Source organism: Nipponia nippon, unplaced genomic scaffold, assembly GCF_047370975.1.
Source record: "Nipponia nippon isolate SJK-2023a ecotype South Korea unplaced genomic scaffold, ASM4737097v1 scaffold_1, whole genome shotgun sequence".
NCBI classification, from domain to species: Eukaryota; Metazoa; Chordata; class Aves; order Pelecaniformes; family Threskiornithidae; genus Nipponia; species Nipponia nippon.
Genome location: NW_028262290.1, coordinates 310,286 through 330,653, shown reverse-complemented (window position 1 = coordinate 330,653; position 20,368 = coordinate 310,286). Strand labels below are relative to the sequence as shown.

General features: G+C 53.2%; 1 protein-coding gene across 6 annotated transcripts in view; it reads left to right on the top strand.

Annotated features, from left to right (window-relative positions):
- The window catches only part of NRBP2 (nuclear receptor binding protein 2), a 30,013-nt gene extending 9,771 nt beyond the window's left edge, over positions 1 to 20,242 (top strand). The window contains exons 2-19 of one of the 6 annotated variants that reach the window (XR_015708301.1): positions 4,683 to 4,805; positions 5,147 to 5,248; positions 5,519 to 5,608; positions 6,809 to 6,849; positions 6,942 to 7,036; positions 7,292 to 7,315; positions 7,623 to 7,706; positions 8,409 to 8,464; positions 9,233 to 9,328; positions 11,017 to 11,149; positions 11,330 to 11,432; positions 11,565 to 11,615; positions 12,275 to 12,410; positions 15,581 to 15,634; positions 15,953 to 16,016; positions 16,961 to 17,016; positions 17,273 to 17,744; positions 18,918 to 19,056. Coding sequence is in view for 3 of the 6 variants with exons in the window: in XM_087775237.1 (XP_087631363.1) it covers positions 4,683 to 4,805; positions 5,147 to 5,248; positions 5,519 to 5,608; positions 6,809 to 6,849; positions 6,942 to 7,036; positions 7,292 to 7,315; positions 7,623 to 7,706; positions 8,409 to 8,464; positions 9,233 to 9,328; positions 11,017 to 11,149; positions 11,330 to 11,432; positions 11,565 to 11,615; positions 12,275 to 12,410; positions 15,581 to 15,634; positions 15,953 to 16,016; positions 16,961 to 17,016; positions 18,918 to 18,986 (1,377 nt within the window). In the remaining 3 variants the exon portion in view is untranslated. Of the gene's footprint in view, positions 1 to 4,682; positions 4,806 to 5,146; positions 5,249 to 5,518; positions 5,609 to 6,808; positions 6,850 to 6,941; positions 7,037 to 7,291; positions 7,316 to 7,622; positions 7,707 to 8,408; positions 8,465 to 9,232; positions 9,329 to 11,016; positions 11,150 to 11,329; positions 11,433 to 11,564; positions 11,616 to 12,274; positions 12,411 to 15,580; positions 15,635 to 15,952; positions 16,017 to 16,960; positions 17,017 to 17,272; positions 17,745 to 17,956; positions 18,770 to 18,917 lie in introns of those variants that run through there. The other 5 variants (XR_015708307.1, XM_087775400.1, XR_015708364.1 and 2 more) reach the window with 5 other exon arrangements.
- Positions 20,243 to 20,368: the final 126 nt, after the last annotated feature.

Here is a 20,368-nt window from a genome sequence, read left to right as displayed (position 1 = left end):
CCTTCTGGCCCCAGGGCTGTACCCAGCACCCGGAGTGGCGGCTGCTGCACCAGGGACGACTCCACAGCCCATGGGCAGGCAGCGGGGCCACGGGTGCTCGCAGGGCTGCTGCCAGCCTGCAATGGGTGGGGAAGGGCTCCGTCCTGCACGGGCTGTGCGCCCCTGTGTGCCGCAGGCAGGCGGGAGCTGGGCAGCAGCTCAGGAAGCGAAATCGTCTTGGCTCCCATAGGGACAGGGCAAGCGTACAGACTGCTGGCAGCTGCCTTGTTTTCATGCCTGTTCATGGGCCTTTGATTCCCAAAACTTCATCTTTCCCCTGGTCTCTGGCTCAGCACCAGTCCAGAAAATCCCTGAGGAGGTTTGGTCCTCTTCCTTCCAGCCTTGGGATGCAGGGAGGCTGTGGATTAGCCTCTTGGTGTATCCTCCAGCCTGGTCGGGTGTCTCCTGGTGGCCTCTTTAATGGCCCTTCTGTGTTTCCGTTGGTACAGTCTTTTTCGGGATGGTTATGCAATGGCAATGCCTGGGCTCCGGGTGTGAGAAGGAAACACACTGTTTCCTTCCCCTTCCCTGCTGCTGCTTTGCATCTCACCCCCCACCCCAGCACCGATGGCCTTGTGGAGGCAAAGGGACCCTGCAGGAATGGGGGGTGAGGGTCGCTGTCCCACTGCTCACCCCTGCAGCCTCGTGCCTGGCAACCCCTTCCCAGCCTGCCTGCCCTGCCTGCACCTTTGCTCTGGCCCTCCAGCACGTCCCTCCCACGGTGCCTCAGGCAGCCACCCTCCTTCCCAGTGTTCGCCCTGGTCAATGGCACAGCCTGCGCTTGCCTTTCCCCAGCAGCCCCTGCCAAGTCAGGCAGAGGGAGCTTTTTCAGTGTGTTTGCCTCATTTCTGAGCAACCTCCAGATTACCCTTCCTCTCTGCGGTAAGGCGCCCAATCCAAACCCAGGTTTCCAGGCAGGGTCTGCTGTGTGCTCTTCAGTGGTGGTAGTGGTCCCCGGGAGCCAGGGCTGGTAACGTGACCCTGCCACTGCTTGGCATTAATCGAGGCCGAGGGCTGAGGCTTTGCCTGCTTGGCTGCCTTGAAGACAGAGGAGTAAATTTATGCCGAACTTTGGAAATGATTTGGGTAAAGTACCTGCAGGCAGGAACTGGCCTGACTCGCAGAGGGGCTGCCCGTTGGGTTGCAGCCACGCTGGGTGCTTCTCCTGCCTCTAACAGGCAGGAGGGCAGAGGAAAGAGCAGGCACAGGAGAAACACATCTGTGCTGGGTGCTGAGGATGTGAGATGGCTGCTTGGGCATGGGAGAGTGCCCGGGTCCGGTGGTCGGTCCCCACGGCTGTGCTGGGGGCTGGACCTCTTCCCTTGCCCAGAAGCTGTCTGCCCTGGTCCTGCTCCCATGCTGAGGTCCTGGGAGCGGGGCCACCAGTGGAGGAGGCCTCTGGGACTGCTCTGTCCTCAGTGTCTCACTGGTGGCTGGGGTATGCTGGTCCAGATGGCATGGAGGGGCACAGGAGCGCAGCGGGATGTCCCTGCTGAGAGATGGGGCCAGCACATGCCTGTCCTGAGGATGCGAGTGTGGGTGTCTGGGGAGAAGCAGAGGACCAGCAGAGTGCCCTCTCCTCCAGGCGCTGTGGCCGTGCCTTTTCCCCAGTCTCCTAGAGCGACCCGAGAAAGGTAACAACGCACCTTGTCCTTATTTTCTTCTCTGAATTGGGTCTAAATGCCACTGGCAGCAGAAACGCCTGTCTATTGCTCTCCAGTCCTATGTTTTCCTTGTTTAACAGCTGCTTTCCCAAGGCCCCACAACTATATCACTAAGCCTTTTTCTGTGGACTGTTTCAGTCCTTGTTGACGTGAGAAGCTCAAAAGGGAGCTATTTATTGTAAGATGCAAGCTGATCTTTTGTAAACCTTCGCTTACTTGTCCCTAGTGATCTCTCCAGGCTGGCCTCAGCTCCTGCCAAGGGCTTTCTGGAAGCAGCCTGAGCAGGGAGTTTGCCCAGTCCGGCTCTGGAGTTTTGCCTGTTCCACGTGGTGTCCACCATTAGCAGCACGCAGAGCTGCCAGGAACCCCTGAAAGGCATGACATGAGATAATCAAGGTGACCTGTGGCCGGTTCCTTTTGTCCCCGGTCACCTTTGTGATTATAATGCAGCATTTATTTATTTATGCAATCTCGGAGCTCAGTGCGCAAGACAGCTGTTCAGTATCAGTTTTATTGTCATTCAGCACAAGACTGAGCACGTTCGTGTCTGCACGGAACAGGGAATATTTCCTCCCCTGTAGGCCTGTCTGATGTTCCTCACCACGTACCAGAGCCTTGCAGATACCAACAGATCCACTGTCCGGAGCCTTAAGCTCCAGGATACCACTTCAGGTTCAGAGAGCAGGTTGTTCAAAGCTGGGAGGCTGTGGTGGGGGGGTGACCCTCCTGCTGTGGGTCACTCTCAGACAAGCGGCCGGTCCGATTCAGCCTGGCTGTTCTTACATCGAGCTCTGAGCAAGTGGGAGGTGGCATTGCCTGCCCAGGGTTCATCCAGGCGTGGGGACGGGAGTCATGGGGTGTAGTGGCCCTGCAGGTTGGGTCCTGCTGTAGGCTCAGTATCTGCACGCAGGAACTTTGTGGCCCTGCGACAAGGCAAATGAGGAGGTGGCACCTGAGGTTTTCAGACCCGGCTGTGCCTTCAAGCCAGGCATCAATAACCTCCGAGCAGAGCTCTGTTGCTCCCACATGTCCTTGTGGCAACTGAAAGGCTGTTCGGATCCATGCTCTCCGTTTGACACCTTGTTCTCGGCCTTGTGGCCACTCACTGGTTTCAGGACAGGAGTTTTCTCAAGACCATGAGCTGGTTTTCCAGTGGCATTTTTGGGGAGACGCAGAAGAGCAGCTTCACGGAGTGCACTGTGACCAGCAGACCCTCGTGCACGGGTGCTTGCCCCCAGCCGCCCTCCCTCCTGGCACAGCCTCCACTGAGACTTGCCTCGGCCTGGCGCTGGCTGCCGAGAGCTCCTGCCAAGGCTGTTTGATCCCCCTGGGCCAGGCAGTCCCTCTTGTTGCAGCCCACTCTTGCTTCCCACCAGCAGCATCAGCCTCTCCAGAAGGACCACAGCTTAGGGTTCACGGCGGCTGGTGTGAGGACCCTGCCATGGGGGCATCCAGATCAGGGCTGACCCATCTCCCCACCGACCCCCAGCAGCGGCTCCCCCAGCACTGCCCTTGCTGGGCGCTCCTGTGCTGGCTGTGTTTGCACTGGCAGCCCTGGGAGGCTGCTGGGACTTACTGGGAAGGCTATGGTCAGTGAGGCCAGTTGGCCGCATTGCTGGCTGTCCATGCTTGGTTTTGTGCGAAGCACGTGGAGTCTGTGAGCAGAGAGAACAAGTAACAGAGGTGCTTTGTGTGTCCACAGCAGGAACTGGGCCACGAGCTGCCCGTCTGTCCCCTGCTAATGAGCTGGGGCTGCTGCGTGCCCGCGCCTGCGCCCACAGCTGCCCCGTGCCACAGCGGGCCAAGCCCTGGCAGTGGGACGCTGCGTACCGGCCCCTGGAAGCAGCAGAACAATCCCCCTTTTCATCTGGCTGCCGGCAGCTCCGTGCTGCCCCTGCCGCATGGCAGATGGGAGCAGGCAGTGCTGCCGCTGCCCAAGCTGCTGGGGCTGAAGCAGGGGACGGCCCCAGCCCCGGGCTGCCCTCAGGCCCGCTGGAGGAGGGAAGGGGCAGGCTGAGGGCTGCAGGCCTGCTCCTCTGCAGTGGTGCTTTTGCGACGGGAGAGCAAGGGCAGCGACTGCGCAGACCCCAGTGCAGACGGCGGTTCGGGATGCAGCGGGCACTGCTCCCAGGAGGCAGGACCCCGTGGTCCTGGGCTAAGGGTGTCTCTGCGCTGTTGAGCCCCTATCAGAACCGAGTGCCTTTTGAGCAGGTTTTACCTGGGCTGGAGCCGGGACTTGGTGATCTGGTGCTGTGCTCAAGGCAGGATCGGCAGAGACCCAGCCCAGGGATGGGGCTGCCGCAGCTGGGTCTGTGCTGGACATGGCCTGCGGAGGTGATATCTGCAGAGCTGCTCTCCATGGGGTCTTGGAACGCAGCTCTGTGACCTCTGGGGACGGGAACTCATCATACAGACCCTGGGGCATGGGGAGGTTGCCCCCAGTCTCCTTGGGATGTTAAAAGAGATTATGTTATGGCTTTGGTTTTTCTGGACCTTCTAATTTGCCCTGTCCAACATGAGTGTGACCATCAGTCATGGGTGTGGGTTGCTCCCTCATGGCTGCTGGGAAGTGGGGTCCACGTGGGGGTCCCTGTCCCTGTGCAGGAGTGGGGCTAGCAGGTGACTGTCACCACCAGCTTCTCACTGGGCTAGAAGAGTTGAGAGGGGCTGGCATCGGAACTGCTCGAAATTGCTCGTTCTCTCCTGTGCCCCCGCATCCTGGAGAAACGGTGCCAGCTGCTGCAATGCCTGAGCTCCCAAGCAGGCAGGTCCTGAGGGCAGGGCAGAACAGGCAGCAGGCTGGGGGTTTGTTCCACTCACCGTGTCCCGGCCAGAGCCTCCTGCAGACTGGAGTCCTTCACAGGAGTGGTAGCAGACACTGCCCATGCAGCACGTTTGTCTGCATGGGGCTGCCAGTGGGGCCGTGAGCTGTGGGCAGGGCTGCAGCCGGGCTGTCTCACGCCTTCCCGTGCCTCGCAGGTGAATCAGGGGAACATGCCAGGCATCCAGAGCACCTTCCTTGCCATGGACACAGAAGAGGGCGTGGAGGTGGTGTGGAACGAGCTGCTCTTCACTGACAAGAAGGCCTTTAAAGCACACGAGGTGAGCCATCCCTCCCTGGCGGGACTGTGCCCACCTCCCCTGAAACTGCCCACCGCACCTTCTTGGGTGGCAGCGCTGGTCCCTGCTGTTTGTGGGCAGCAGCACACTTTGGTCAGCAGTGCTAATCACAGCCTGTCCTGCTGTGCTCTTGTCTGCATGGCATTGTGCTTTCCCTTGGCTTCTTTCTCAAAGACAGCTCCATGTGTCCTCTGTACCCAGAAGACAGCTTTCCCTGAGACGGGGGGCACAGCCTGCTCCCCAGCCCCAGGTTCCCTTGCTCTCGGAGGTGTCCTGCCACGTCCCAGGACCTGCTGCCTCACCTGTCCTCTCTCTGCCTGCAGGAGAAGATCAAGACCATGTTTGAGCAGCTGGTGCTTGTGGATCACCCCAACATCGTAAAGCTTCACAAATACTGGCTGGATGTGAAAGACTCGAAGGCGCGGGTAGGGAGGACTCAGGGAGACAAAGTGTCTGGGGGGTCCCCAGGCTGGGAGAGGGATGCCAGTGGGAGGCAGATGGGGATCCCAGCTCTGCTCCTCACTCCGCTCCTGGGACTCCCCTTCCTTCCCTGGGACACTGCTGCCAGCAGCCTGCTCTCAGCCATGTGCAGGGCTGGCGCTGGCTGCGTGCTGCTGGCTGGTGCAGTCCGCGGGCTGTGCATGGCACTGGCTGTGCAGGGAAGCTGGGAAGCTGATGCCTCTCTTCCCTCCCAGGTCATCTTCATCACAGAATATGTGTCCTCAGGGAGCCTGAAACAGTTCCTGAAGAAAACCAAGAAAAACCACAAGGCCATGAATGCCAGGGTAGGTTCCCTGGGAGCAGCACAAGGTGTCCCAGGTGAAGTGGGCAGCTCTGTGCCTCCTGGCACGGGGGGGGGGGGCTCTGGTCTCTTATAAGGCACAGCAAGTACACATGGTTGCTCCCTGAGTTACCCAGGGACCCTCTGCTATAAGGAGATGGCATCTTGGTGAGGGCTGGGGCAAGATCAGAACTTCCCCAGGACAGCCCAGAAACGGATCCTTCTGTCAGGATCTGACCCCAAGGATGGGGAACCTGCTGGAAGCTGCTGCAGCAGGGTTCAGCTGCATGGCACTGACTGCTCCTGGGTCTGCATCGTGCCTTGGGAGGACTGCATCTCCACCATGCTCAATGAGGGATGGTGGGCTTGTGACTACTTGCGTTGAAGGGACCAGTTTCACCTGCAAACCCACATAGTATGGGTCTGACTAACGGTTTTGCAGGCAGGTCTCAGCTGGCTGTGACTGAGGAGCTGGGTGACCATTCTGGGGGCCCTGTGCTTGACCTTGCAAGCCTTCCCATGAAGTTTGAGCTCATTATCACACCAGTGCATTTAGGCACTCCTAGAATTGAGACTCACTGTTGATGTGTACAGAGAAAACCATATGCATGGACCCCCACAACCATAGCTAGCTTTGCTCCCTCTGTGATGTGCCTGTCCATGCTTCCACCAGGGTTTTGGGGCTCAGGAGAGCTCTGTCTTTACGACTAGAGGAAATGGCCTTAAGTTGTGCCGGGGAGGTTTAGGTTGGATATTAAGAAAAACATCTTCACCGAAAGGGTTGTCAGGCACTGGCACAGGCTGCCCAGGGAAGTGGTTGAGTCCCCATCCCTGAAGGGATTTAACAGCCGGGGAGATGTGGTGTTTAGGGACATGGTTTAGTGGTGGACTTGGCAGTGCTGGGTTAACGGTTGGACTTGATGATCTTAAAGCTCTTTTCCAACCTAAATGATTCTATGATTCTATTCTACTCTGTCTGCTGGTAAGGATGAGTTCTCAGCTTTGATGGTGTTCTTTGAACAGGGGTTGGAAAGGAGACTGTTGTGGCTCGACAGCGTGTGGCTCATCTTTGAGTAACAGTCTCTGCAGGGCTAGTGGAGGGCTGATTTCCCCAGTCACTGGGTAATAGGTAGGAATGACCTGATCCAGCTGCTGGGCTCTGATGGGTGTCTCGTCTGATGGAGAGCTCTGGTCTCTGCTCTAGGCCTGGAAGCGCTGGTGCACTCAGATCCTGTCCGCTCTCAGGTAAGCTTGCCGTCGCTTGCATTGTTGGCTGTCCTGCTTCTTACTGGGCTGGGCACAGGTAATGTGCTCAGGGCAGCTTTGTGCTTCCCCAGCTTCCTGCACTCCTGTGAGCCTCCCATCATCCACGGCAACCTCACCAGTGACACCATCTTCATCCAGCACAACGGGCTCATAAAGATTGGTTCAGGTAGGAAGCTGCCGCCCTCACAGGCCCGTGGCTCCAAGTGCTGATAAGAAGAGTCAGCAGGAGGAAGCCGCCCACCGAGGGACGTGGCGGGGTGGTGCAGGGTGGTGTGCCGAGGGGGTTCTGGCTGGGCAGAAGAGGCGAGAGCTGCAGTGTCCCTCAGGGGATCACCTGTGCAAGAATTACCTTCTCTTCATTTTGTATCCTCTGTTCCGTGCCTTCTTACTCATCTGCTTCCGGATTGGCGCTGACCGGCAGTTTGGCACAGGGTGTTTGCAAATGGTGAGTGTCCCTCTGCCACCTCTCCCAGCACATCAGTCCTGTCCCTGGGTCGACCTTCCTCCCCTGCAGGCCCCGGGTGCCTCTTGGGCTCTGCAGGCAGGGGGGACCTTTGTTCCTCAGGGAATTGCTGCTCCTGTCGTGGGAGCAGAGGGGTCTCCCGGGGGAGCGAGTGCCCCTCGGGTGGTCTGCATGGGCAGGAGCACACACAGAAATCCCTGCTACCTCGGAGCACCCGTCTGTGCTCACAGCCCTGGGGAAACAGCTTAGAAGAGCTGTGGTGCAGAACATTTCTTGTTCCCCGACGCAGCCCTCCCGGACGACCTGCGAAGCCCCATCAAGATTGAGAGGGAAGAGCTACGCAACTTGCATTTCTTTCCCCCGGAGTACGGCCGTGAGTGTGGGGTCCGTGTGCCGGGGGGCGCAGGCAGCGTGGGTGCCCAGAGGGACGTGGAGGGGGGTCCCGTGCGAGGTCTGGACACAGTATGTTTGTGGCAATACAGAATTATTCAGTGCATTCATAACTAAAGCTGTTGGCCATGAGTCACAGAAGATCTTGTGATAATGAATGACTGTGTGATAACATTGTGGGTAAAATTTAGTGTTGATTAGTGCAGAGCTATGCACATGGGAAAAACAGCTGTGCCTACATGGGAATGGACTATGTTAGCAATTACTGGTTAGGAACGAGATCTCAGCATGACCATGGATAGCTCTGAAAAGGCCAGCTTATGGCTCAGGAACACTCAAAAGCATGTAAAATGTTACAACAATTAGAGAAAAAAGAGTAAAGAATCTTTGTGCCATGTGAAAACTCATAATGTGATCCTCATCTTAAATATTTTGGTGCAAATTTGAGGGGCATAAATGGGAAAGGTTTGTGCAGGGAACTGTGAGAAAATATGTGCCGGGGTGAGGGAAGCAGGCACGAGCAGAGGCGTGGGCAGAGGGAGGTCAGGCGTGGGCAGGGGTGAGGGCAGGGGTGTGCGGGCAGAGGCATCTGTAGGGATGAGGCAGGGAGCAGGGGGCTGTTCCCAGAGTGAGCGGGTGGTGGCCTGTACCTCTGGCCTGATGTGATTCTGGCTTGGTTTTGCAGAAAAGGCTGATGGGACTGCTGTGGACATCTTCTCCTTTGGGATGTGTGCACTGGAGGTATGGAGCAGGAAGTCTGCAGCACCTGGGAACCTGCAGTGACCCCTGGTTAGAGGGCAGGATTGTTCTTGCTGAGTGTGCTGGGGTTTGCAGTGGCCTGGGGAGCTTCCCAAGGAGTCTCCTTGCCCTTTTTCAGACCTCACTGTGAGCTGTGGGGATCCCTGGCAGTGATGGAGACATCTCTGCTGGGTTCAGCAGAACGTTTTCTGCTGCCACGGCCCACTCTGCCCTGGGTGCAGCAACAGGGTTAGCTCATCTCGTCTGTGCTCGGCTGGTGCCTCTCAGCCATCTCTGCCGGTACCTCCTCTTCCTCCTTGGGCTGTGACAGCCCTGGGAAGGGAGGGCACAGAGGGGAAGGACAGACCGCGCTGCTCCAAGAGGATGTTCACTGCCAAGCACAGCTTGCACGGGCAGACTCTGGGGCTGTTGGTGCTGTCTGCATTGTCTCCCGGTCTGCATGGGGCTCAGGGAGCAGCCTCCCATGTCTGCCCTGCCGGGAACCTGTGAGCAGCCTGGAATGCTGTGGTAGGCAAGAAATGGGCCCTGAGGGCAGGGACGCAGTGGCCGGGGAGCACCGGGGACCCCAGGAGATGTGGACCTTCTGGACAGAGTTGTGGCCAGAGCCTGAGACAGGCCTGGCCAGGCTGTGTGTCCTGGTGAGGAGCTCCATAGCTGCCACCCTGCCAGGGGATGTCCCTTTGGAAAGTCCTCGAGGACTGACCCAGGGATTGGCTGCATGCAGACATGGCTGCACTCCTTCTTCCCCAGATGGCAGTGCTGGAGATCCAGACTAACGGGGACACGCGGGTCTCAGAGGAGGCAATAGTGCGGGCACGACATTCTCTGGACGATCCCAACATGCGGGTGAGTGCAGCTGGCTGAGCCTCCGGGACAGAGCCACTGGGCTGTAGCCTGACCCACAGATGGGTCAGACATCACTCCTGGGGTGTAAATCTCCCCATAAGCATCCTTCCCCTTGGCTGGTATCTGGAATGTCAGAGCCAGCCTGGCATTCCTGCGTGCTCCAGGTTACACCAGTGCTGGGAAAGGGGAACAGAGACAACGACCGACTGCAAACCTAAGGGCAGCTGAATCTGGTGGGCTGAAGGACATGGGGATTTCCCCCATCCAGGGCTGGTTGAGATGAGAGGCTGGTCCTCACCCCTGTTTGCCAGTCCTACCAGTAGTAAGGCTGAGTGCAAATTCCGAATAGGTGCACGTGCACATGCATGTGCACATGCTCTGTACAGACATGGCCAACCACAAACAGTTCAGCACAGACCGGGGAGCGCCGTGTTTGTGGGCACAGACAGCATGAACAGCTGGATCCTGCTTCTAAGTACCAATGCTTAGGGCAATCCCTTTCACAAGTCACTGTGGCATCTGGCCCCATCCCACGGGTCTCCCTGTTATCGATCAGACCCATGGTCTGTCTGGTATCTACGTCCCCTCCTCAAGCTTTCAGCTCACTTACCAGCTAGTCCAGCTTGATGTTCGCTAGAGGACCACATGCACTTACAGGCAATAGAGAGCAAACTTACTCTGTAAATATTTAGGAACAGAGTTTAATAAGAAGACAGGATAGACTGAGGTGATCAGATACAGGGCTCAGCCAAACAAGTGTACTGACCAGCAGCATGCTTACAGGCAGCTGGCACCTTTTATCCCCCTCCATTTTCCTCCCTGACCCACCTCAACCCCTCTTTTGCTCTTCCTTTGGCCCATCTCCAAAACATCCCATAATAAGTTTGTACACTCCCCAAATTCTCTTGTTTGATCTCAGAATTCTCCCAGGCATCCCACAGTAAATCCTACCCCCTTTAATGCAATAGTCCCCTTGTTTGCATGCTGTCCCAGAGAGTTTCTTCTGTTCAGCCTTTAGCACCAGGGGCAAACGGCGTCACTGTTCACCTCTGATAGTCTTTGGGGCAGCTGATTTGGAGGGGTTAGGTTGTGTGGGTGCCCACCCTGTCATCTTCCTTCTGATCATTTTTTGGTCTTTGCATGTATTCTGAATAGCCCTAGCCAGAGACCTGTACAGAAATTGCACAGAGCAGTTCAAGAGGACAGGCCCCAGACTGCAGCATGCAGAAGAGGCAGAGATCTTGCTTTTCTGGCATCAATGAACAGAAATGGGCAGATATGTCCCTCCCATCCTGCCACTGTCAGGAATCGCTTCTGCTGGCTCAGCCTGCCCTTTCTCCAGTCCTACCACCATCTTTCCTGGCAGGTTGCGGCTCTCAGAGCTGATCCTGGCTGGCTGCCGGGATACACCCGTGCCTGTTCTCCTTACAGCCTTTTGCTGGGCTTGCATTGCAGCCTCCTCCCTGCATGAGAGCAAGCAGGGAGCAGAGGTCCTGTGGCCAGGCTCTTAGTGGGTGCTCTGTACACTGCCTGCCCTGCCCTGGGGCTGCCCGCTGGCAGAAACAGCCACTCGGATCTGCTTCCTGGGAAATGCAAGTGTGAGAGGGAGCCGCGGCTGGCAGTGGTGGGGATGAAGCAGGGGAATGTCCTGCTTTGCCTCCAGTTTATGCCTTTTCTTTGACCCTCAGGAGTTCATTCTGTCGTGCTTGACCCTCAACCCAGACAAGCGACCAACAGCTAATAACCTGCTCTTCCACCGGGTGCTCTTTGAGGTCCATTCCCTTAAGCTGCTGGCAGCACACTGCTTCATCAACAACCAGTGTGAGTAACTGTGAGACCACCCTGCCCCATTTGAGCTTGTATTGCTGCCCCAGCAGAGCTGGGGATGTGGAAGAATCTGGGGAGAAAGGCAGTGACTCATAGACCTTCTCTGGGGTCTGTGCTGCAGAGTCAACATCACAGGACCTCCCAGCTGACTGGTCCTTTCTACCTTTGCCCTAGATCTGATGCCAGAGAATGTTGTGGAAGAGAAGATAAAGGAACTGGACCTGAACATGGTGATGGCAGAGATCCGGAGAGAGGGTCGGCCTGGAGTACAGTGGAGGTGAGGATTAGTGGGGGAGATTTCAGAGAGCCCAGGACTTGCATCCATCCTGGTGTCATGGCATAGTAGTCCTTCACACTGCTCTTCTTTCCTGCCTCCCTGAGTAATCTTCTTGTCCTGTTTCTCTCCCAGGTACTCAGAGGTCTCCTTCCTTGAACTTGACAAATTTTTAGAAGACGTCAGGTATGTTGTGGGCATGTCCCTGGGATCCCTTCACTCCCTTCATTCTTTGGGCCTGTGCTCCTGCTGAGAAGTTCTGCTCTCCAGAACAGGACCTACATCTGAATTGCCTGTTGCCTGCCCCCTACTAACTCCTGGGTGCTGTTTGGGAGGGTGGCAGCTGATCTGGGCCAGCCATGCCAGGGACCATGCTAAGCCTTTGAAAGCACAGACAATTGAGTTAGAGCTCTCCTGGCACTGCTTCAGCTCCAGGAAGAGAAAGAGCCCTGACGGCACACGTGAAGGTGGTGCTGGCTGACCTGTAATGTGTCCACTCAGCTCTGGTCCCCAGCGTCTCTCTGCCCTCAGCTCCCCGGGCAGCGTGGAGTCAGGGTCAGGGGACTGTGCTGCAGCACACGTAGAGCGTCCCATTTGTACAGCAGTACTCAGTCGTGTGTGATCCCCTCTGTGGTCCCCACCGGGGCGAGCAGACCTGGGCTGCAGTGCCAGGGCAAGGGGAGCTCTGTGGCCTGCCACCTCCTCGACGTGTTGCCTGCCTGCTGGCACTGCCCCTCCGCAAGTGCAGATCCCTGGTCTGGGCCACGGCCCTCCACAACTGACCTTTGCCAGGGCTGTAAGAGGACAGGGCTCAGCTGTTTCTCCTCCGTCTGTGTCTGTACCAGGAATGGGATTTATCCCCTGATGAACTTCGCTGTTTCCAGACCCCACGCCCTCCCACGTGCACTCTCCCAGCCCCAGGAGGACACTCAGAAAGCCAAGACTCCCACCCCAGAGCCCTTTGATGTGGAGACGAGGAAGGTAAGGTCAGATCCAGGTGGGGACAGATTCTCCACTGGGAGTAGGTACACGGTCTCCGTTCCTGACACCCTAGTGCAGGAACACCTCTCCCTTTAGCCATGCACTGAACTCCAGCCCAGGTGAGAGCTGTTCTTGTTGCATTGGCTGCCCCAGGACTGCGAGAGTCCCTTTGGCTGATCTAGTGAGGTCCATTTCACCTGAGACCTTCTGGAGCAGCCCCATTGCCTCTGACTCCTTGGCTCTGCCTTCCCTCCTCACACATCCACAGGCAGCTCTGTAGCACGACGTATTCTGTGCCTCATTGCTGGGGTGTAGGTTTGAAATCCCATCATTGTTTGATACTGACACTGCAGTGGCATGCAGAGATGCCAGCTGAGATCAGGTCCTGTTCTGCCTGGCACTGCACAGGCGAGACTGCACGTCCCGACACTGAAGTCACGGGCAGGAAGGTCATTGCAAGTGGCTTCATGGACCCCTGAGAGGAGTGGAAGGGGTGCCAGGCAGGGAGGGCAGGGAAGGACTGACACAGTGCGAGGGTGTTTGAGCAGAAGTGAAGTCTTCTAAAACCACGGTGTAATCCCTCACTGAACAGAGCAGTTCAACACTGCAGCGTAACCCCCTCATGGATATGGGCAGACTGCCATTTCATCCCCCAAAGCCTTCTCTTCTCCAGGCTGAACAAGCCCTGTTCCCTCAGCCTCTTCTCAGAGGGCAAGCACTCCAGCCCGGGATCATTTTGATGGCCCTCCATTGCTCCAGTTTATCAATGTCTGTCTTGTTTTGGGGGCCCAAAATTAGATGCAGTACCTGGATGTAGTTTAACAAGTGCTGAGTAGAGAGGAATAATTATTTCCCTCAATATCCTGGCTGTGCCCCAGGATGCTGTTGGCCTTCCTTGCTGCCAAGGCACATTGCAGCTCATGTCTCACCTGCTGCCCACCATGACCCCAGAGTCTTTCCAGTAGAGCCAGTAAAGCTTTCCTGCCAGTCAGGCAGTCCCAGCCTGTGTCCTTGCCAAGGATTATTCCTTCCCAGGGGCAGGAGTTGGCATTTGTCCTTTGCCGACATGCCTATGGGGAGACAAGGTTGTTGGCCACCATCAGCAGGGCATAGCTCAGGAATGGCACTTCTTACAACCGCCGGCCATCACTGAGAGCAGTCAGAAGAACTCACTGGTCTGCGTGTGTCTCTCTTTCTTAAAAACCCGTTTTGTACTGGGTATTTCCCTGTGCGGGTATTTGCCTGTAATGACACTTCTAGTCATTCATCATTAATCACCTATGGCACTGTCATTGTGTTACTGTGGATAATATGAATGCAATTTCATACTTGCATTGAATTAATGTTAAAAATGCTCTGTAAGGCTAAACCTAATTCTTATTCCTGCAAGATCCCATGAAATGCCTCCCTTCAAAAAGTACATCTGCAGTGGTTTCTTCATATCTGTCTGAGAATCAGCTTTCAGTATGCTTAACTTAGGCTTTATTCATACTGCTCAGTGCTTATTTTTAGTGAGAGTGCTGTGGTGATCTATCGGATACGTTAGAGAAATGTAAACGTAAACCTGTGCAGTTATGTCTTTTCCCCTCTTTGCATTTGTTATATGCTGCTTTTTCACCTAGTGCCCCAAGGTAAGTAAGTTCTGCAAGTGCATTGTCTGTCTGACCAACGTGTTCAACCAACTAGATTTTACCCAATTTGACAAAGGACTAGTAATGTCAGAGGCACTGAGTTTCTACAGATTTTGCGAAAACTTGCAGCTGGACAAACCTGCAAGTCCCAAGTGAGTGTAGCTACAGTGCAGACTCTGTCTATGATGGGAGGCACCAGAATATGGATGCTGGATGGATCCAGGGAAATTTTTTTCATGGTGAGGATGGTTAAACAGGGGACTAGGGGCTAAGGGAGGTTATGGAATCTCCTTGGAGGTTTTCAGAACCCAACTGGGTAGAGCTCTAAACAGCCTGGTCTGAATTCACTGTCTTGTTTTGAGCAGGGGCTTGGACTAGAGACCTCCTGATGTCCCTTCCCACCTGAATGATACTTTGATCATGGGCATCAGGTAGAGAGAGGTGGGGAGCAGGTGGCAATGATGCACTCAAACGTCATCAGCCTTCTCTTTGATTATGTCTGTGAGATGCTGTGCAGTTCAGTGTAATTCAGTATATGAAGGAGCACATGGCCAGACAGCGTGTAAGGAAAGAGCGCCCACCTTGGGCATACAGTCACACTGGTCAGCTCTTCTTGGAGAAACATGGCCTGGAGATGATAAAGGTCAGAGGACAGTGAGTTTCCTGACTGAGAGAGCTAAATGCCCAGGGATGTTTGTCATAGGGAGGAGCTGTAGTAGAGGGGTGCTGGGTTGGAGGAAGGAACAAGCACATAACTCATCTCTGAGCATAAGCTTGAAATCAAGGAACGTAAATGAAACCCTGTTAAACTTTGCATGGAACAGGGATGTTGATTCCTCACGGGGTTTCTTGTCTTTTGGGCTGACCAATTGCATGCTCTCTCTGGCTTTCCTTTGCCCAGACAACAAGACTTCTGACGTGAACTGTTTTCATAGGAACTTGAAGCTGACATATTGAAGCTTGAAGCTGACCCAGTTCTTTTATAGGAATTTGAAGCTGACATATTAATAAAATGCCATATTTATCTAACACATTTGAATGTTCTGTGATGCAACGTGGGGTTTCCAGAAGAAAATCCATATGTCATTTTAATAATAATCAAGATTTCAGTTTTGCTCTTTTGTCTGATTTAAGGATTGGTCAGCCCATAAAGACATGAACAAGTACAATATTAGAACATAACCCAAGAATTTGGGCAGAGCTCTAGGGGGAAGCCTACCCTGGCAAATGGAGCAGAAGAATTCATCCTGGTTGTAAAGTTTTCCCAGAACTGCACCTTGCACAGGACTCCCTTACCCACCTCTCAGTCAGCTGACGATGGCCACAGTTTGTAGCTTGATACTGGACTAAATTAATCCTCAGGTGCTCCACCCAGACAATTCCAAGAAATGTGGGAAGAAGTGGTAGGTCAGGCTGGCAGTTGGAATTAAGGGGTTTAAGTAGGAATTTGAGAGTCATGCTTGGAGAGCAGAAGTAAAGCAGGCCTGGGGGAGCCAGAGGGACTGTGTCCAAGCTGATGTTGATTTTGGCCTCTTCTAGGTGGTGCAAATGCAATGTAACATGGAGCTGAATGAAGACAAGACCCAGTGGCACGTAAGTATGCAGCTCCTATTCTACATGATGCACTGGGGCAAGACCTGCTCTCTGTACCCATTTCTGGCATCTGACTGGGACAAAGTTTGGTCTCAGCTAGTTTGCTGCAGTACCTAAAGGACTTACTCTTGTCTTTTTATAATAAAAGAATCCTGAAGAAGAATGAAGCCACCAGCCCCCTCTGGCTGGAGGTCAGGGAGACCTTGATATCTCCCTGCTCACCTCTGCCAACAGTTTCTAGTGCTGATGGAAGAGTCAGCACCTTTCTCTGTTACAGAGAAACTGGGGTTTGTAAAGAGCACTCTCTTCTTTCTGCAGCTCACTCTTCTGCTGATCCTGGAGGACAAATTGCATCGACAGTTGAGCTATGACTTGCTGCCCAGTAGGTTTACTTGCAAGTAAATTTTTGTGCGTGAATGCAGAAGTATTGCCTGGTACCCTGGTTGGGTTTAGGCTCAGATTGTGTTAGACACAGATTGTGTTTACAGCCAGCTTTTCTTTCTTTCCTGTACTGGGAGAGCAGACTAAACCCTAATATCCGTGTGGTACCAGTTCTTGTCCACTCAGACCCTGAGCTTATAGCCTCTGGCATGTGGTAGTAACCTGCACTCTAAAGTGAACTTTGGGAGTCCAGTGAGTGGCCATCAAGAACATGCATTTCACCCTGGGACATGTGGCATGCAGTTCTTGGAGTAACACTAGTGAATTCTTCCCTCATTCCCAACACTGGTGCAGTCTCTGCAGTACCTTTCAAAGGAGAAGGTGGAATCTCCTATGAGGAAGCCCCATGGCTCTGGGGAAGGGTGCTTCTCCTCAGAGTAGGTCCAGCACAGCAGGCTCCTTCCTAAAACATGCAGGAGCCTTCTGGAGGCCATGCAGCTGGAGTCCCTTGACTGCCTTACAGCCAAAACTGAAGTATAAAGCTGGGAAATTAATGCTTAGGAGCTGCTGCTTCACCAGCTCCTTGTGTTTTTCTGCCTACAGGGGGTGGCCTGGCTGCTTTTCATGCTGTGCCAAAACAAGCAAAAAAAAAAAAAAAATCTCGAAGTGACACATTGCCAAGACTATTGTGCTTTGTGTGATTTGGGACTGGAGCTCATTCCTGCCCAGTACCGTGTTCGGCTCCCATTCACTGCCCACCTCTGTGCTCTGTTTGCCTCAGGATTACTTAGCAATTACTTAGCAAACCAAAAGTATACAGTATGTGCCCCTAGAGCATAATGAAGCATAATGCAGGTGTGCTGCAGGTTGGGATAGGGGCACTGGGAGAGGAGGAACTGAGAGATGTATGAACTTCCATGTTCTCACCATTCCTTGTCTCTGCAGCTGATAATTCCAAGGACTTGGCCACAGAGCTGGTGCATTATGGATTCATCCACGAGGTAAGCCTCCTGCCACTCCTTCTCATCTCAGTCATGCGTGCACCGTGCTACCAAGTGCAGTCCTCGAATCTGTGTGACACCTCATGCCTCAGAGGAGGAGTAAGAGCTCCTCCATTCCCCATTGAGCAGCCAGAGAGCAGTCACAGAGGCCAGCCTGCAGCACTGTGCTGTACTCACTCCCCTTGCAGTGAGTGACAACGCATCCTTTTTTGTTCTTTGTTTTTTCCCTCCATACTTTGCTCTCGCCCAACTCCAGGTTGCTGTTTTAAGGGGACAGGCATATTGTGATGGCAGGGTTAATCACCTCAGCCTTGCAGTGATTCTGAATGTGAGAACCAGAGGAGTGCCAAGGGAAGGAAGTTGAGGCCACCTCCTATCTCCCAGAGGAATTGCCCCGATAGCCAGCGTTGCCTGGACAGCTGCTTTTAACTCACTTTGTGGATTTCTGCCTGCCAGAAGAGATGGCCAACCCCAGCATCGAACTTCCAGGCTCTCCCTTAGGTGTTTGCAGACAGTCCCAAGAAATAATTCAGAGCAGCCCGGTCATTCAGACTACGCAGCAGCATAGCCTCCAGGAAAGGCAGCATGGAGAGAATTAAAAATATATTTATTTTTATTTTGTACAAGTTAGGAATTCTGGGGCTGTAGGCAAAGTTTTGGAGAATTCCTCATTCTGGATGCTGACATTAGACAAGGAAGGGGTCAGCTTCACTGAATGAAAAATTTATGTGAGTACACCTGGATAAAAGTACATTTAGACTTTCTTCCTTTCTTCCATCTGAGCATGGTGACTGTGCAGCTTGGCACTGACACACTGGGGTGCTTTCTCCTGTGCTCTGGAAAATACGTGGCATTCGGGGCAACCTAGTACTGTAGAATATACCTCACACAGGCCCGTGTTCCATGGACTGTAAATTACCTTTCTCTTTCTTTCTCCTAGGAGATAACCTCCTTTTAACATGTCTTCCCCTCTCTAACATCTTTTCTACTCCACAGGTACTGACTGCCTTTTCTCTCAGATGGTATAACTGATCCATACCATGTTAAACTGAGCAAATGTCCTGAGCCTGTATTTAGCTTGGAAGAATGCTGCTTGTTTCTGACGTGAAGGACTTGTGTACCCAAATGCTCATTTGTTTTTTCCAACTATAGTGGTTGGTCTAACAAAAGATACCACTTATGCCGTACAAATCTTTGTCTTCAAAATCCAAGTTTTTTCTTAAAAGAAAAGTAGTAATTTAGTAGTAGTAGTGACAAAGGGGTGCGTCTAAGCAACAAGAAAGCAACTGATTCTGCATTTTTCACTTGAGTGAGAATGTTGAGTTTGTTTCTGGCAATTCCAAAATGCCTCTATGATACAGGGTGGGGGTGTTTTGAATCCTTGTGTATTTCAGTAGTTTCTTTCTTATGGAATAAGCATTCTAATTATGTTAGAAACCACCTACTCCTGAATGTGTCAGAAAAGAAATTTCTGTATAAAATAGTTGCCAGACCAACAAAAAGTGACAGTAATTTTTATTTTTGTTAGCAGTGAGGATATTATAAAACAGATGGCCATAGAAAACAACTTTAGATCCAGTGGTCAGTTAATTAAGTTGAAATTAAACTAAACAAAAGAATCTGGACCTGTTTTGTTCCTTCAGATTGGAAGCTCCAAAGCACTGTCTGCTCTTTTGCCTTTATATTGACACAAAAAGGTTCCATTCTTGATTGGTCATTTGGCATTATTCAGTAAAGATGATAATTATTAGTATGTTCCAGATGTGCTTGCAAGTTGTTCTCTTCCCATATCAAAACTCAGATGTGAAATTGGTGGCTTGGGATGGAATCACGTAAGGAAAGAGATGTCCAAGGTAGCCAAGCCAAATTGATCTGTTGGCATGTTTTTTCTTTTATTTTAGGATGACTGTGAAAAGCTGGCTAACTTCCTGGAAAATGCCTTCCACAAATACCGGTCTCCTCCCTTGTGAGTCACCTCACGGCAGTCTGGGACAGAGCGGTCCCCCTGTACCACAGGGGACGGGAAGTGTACCAGACTAGAAGAAACTGCGGGGCTCCTGACCGAACTTCCTCCAGCAGGACTGACCAGGCACTCACTCCTGACTGAACCTTTCCGGTCCATGAGAGGTGTATGCCTGGGCTGTGGTGTGAAAAGACAACAGCAAGTGGAGGAGTAATCAGCAAACACGAGAAATTACATGTGCATCAAGAGAAGTCAGGACCAAGCAGGAGTACATGTTCTGGTCCCTGCTCCTAAAGCAGCAAGCCAAAGGGAGTTGTGAGGTGTGGGGGAGTGGGGTAGCACCCCCTGCAGCCCCTTCCCAATGGTGATTGTGAAGATGCAAAGCTGCTGCAAGAATCCCCCCCCCAAAAAATGATAAATTTCTCTCTGGGAACGATAAGCTTTTTTCACTGCAGGTCCCAAAGCTATTTTTTTCTCTTTGCCAGCTGGTAATACTTGCAGAAGGGAGGAAAGGAGCAGGCTTGGAAAGGTCTGGCACAGTTTCCAATCTGCCACATTCTGTTCTTTATACCCAGTTTCTCCTATTTTGTTAAGGTTTCCCCAGCATAGATGAACCACTGTGATGCCTTGTAATTAGAATTGCACATCTTGGTGTAAGCTGAAGAGAGGACTTTGTGAGTTGGACTTGATATGGCATATGAGAAGAAGTTCCAGAAATCCAAACCCACCAGCTGGATCCAAACAAACATGTGGATCAGCAGAAACCTCACTGGTGCTGAACAGAACCCTTGTCGTTCCCCAGTTTGTCGTATGGCCTTCCAAAATCTCACGGCATCATAAGGGGAAAAACCCTGATGTCTCTTCCTTCCCTGTTTCTCCTGTGGTGTTTGGAACTTCAGTCATTAGCCTGGAGAAAGGGGCAATCATCCTAGCTGCTGCGCACCTCAGGTTCAGTTGGTAAAAAGTGCAAATAGGAATTATTTGTGTCGCAAAAGCCATGCAGTGCTGCTCCATGCTGTTCACGTTGTGCCGTGTGGAACCAGCTGTATCATGCTGCGCTGTGCTGGTGTTCTGTGCTGTGCCAGGTCCTTCATGTGGTACTGCCTGTGTTACGCTGCACGCGCTTTGCAGTGTTGCACCAATTGTATCACGCCGGGCTAGGTTTGCCATGCTAGGATGCTATGCTGAGCTGCCAATTTGTGCTGTATTTCCCAGTTGTGCTATGCTGTGCCGACTGACAAATCAATAAAGTCACTAAAAGTAGCTTATCTCATCAGAGCACTCCACTCAGCAAACCGCTCAGTAATTTCTTAGTGACTCTTAGAGTTAAACTAAGAAGATGTGAAATAGCTTCCCTGAGTTCAACAGATATATCCACAAAGTCAGGCA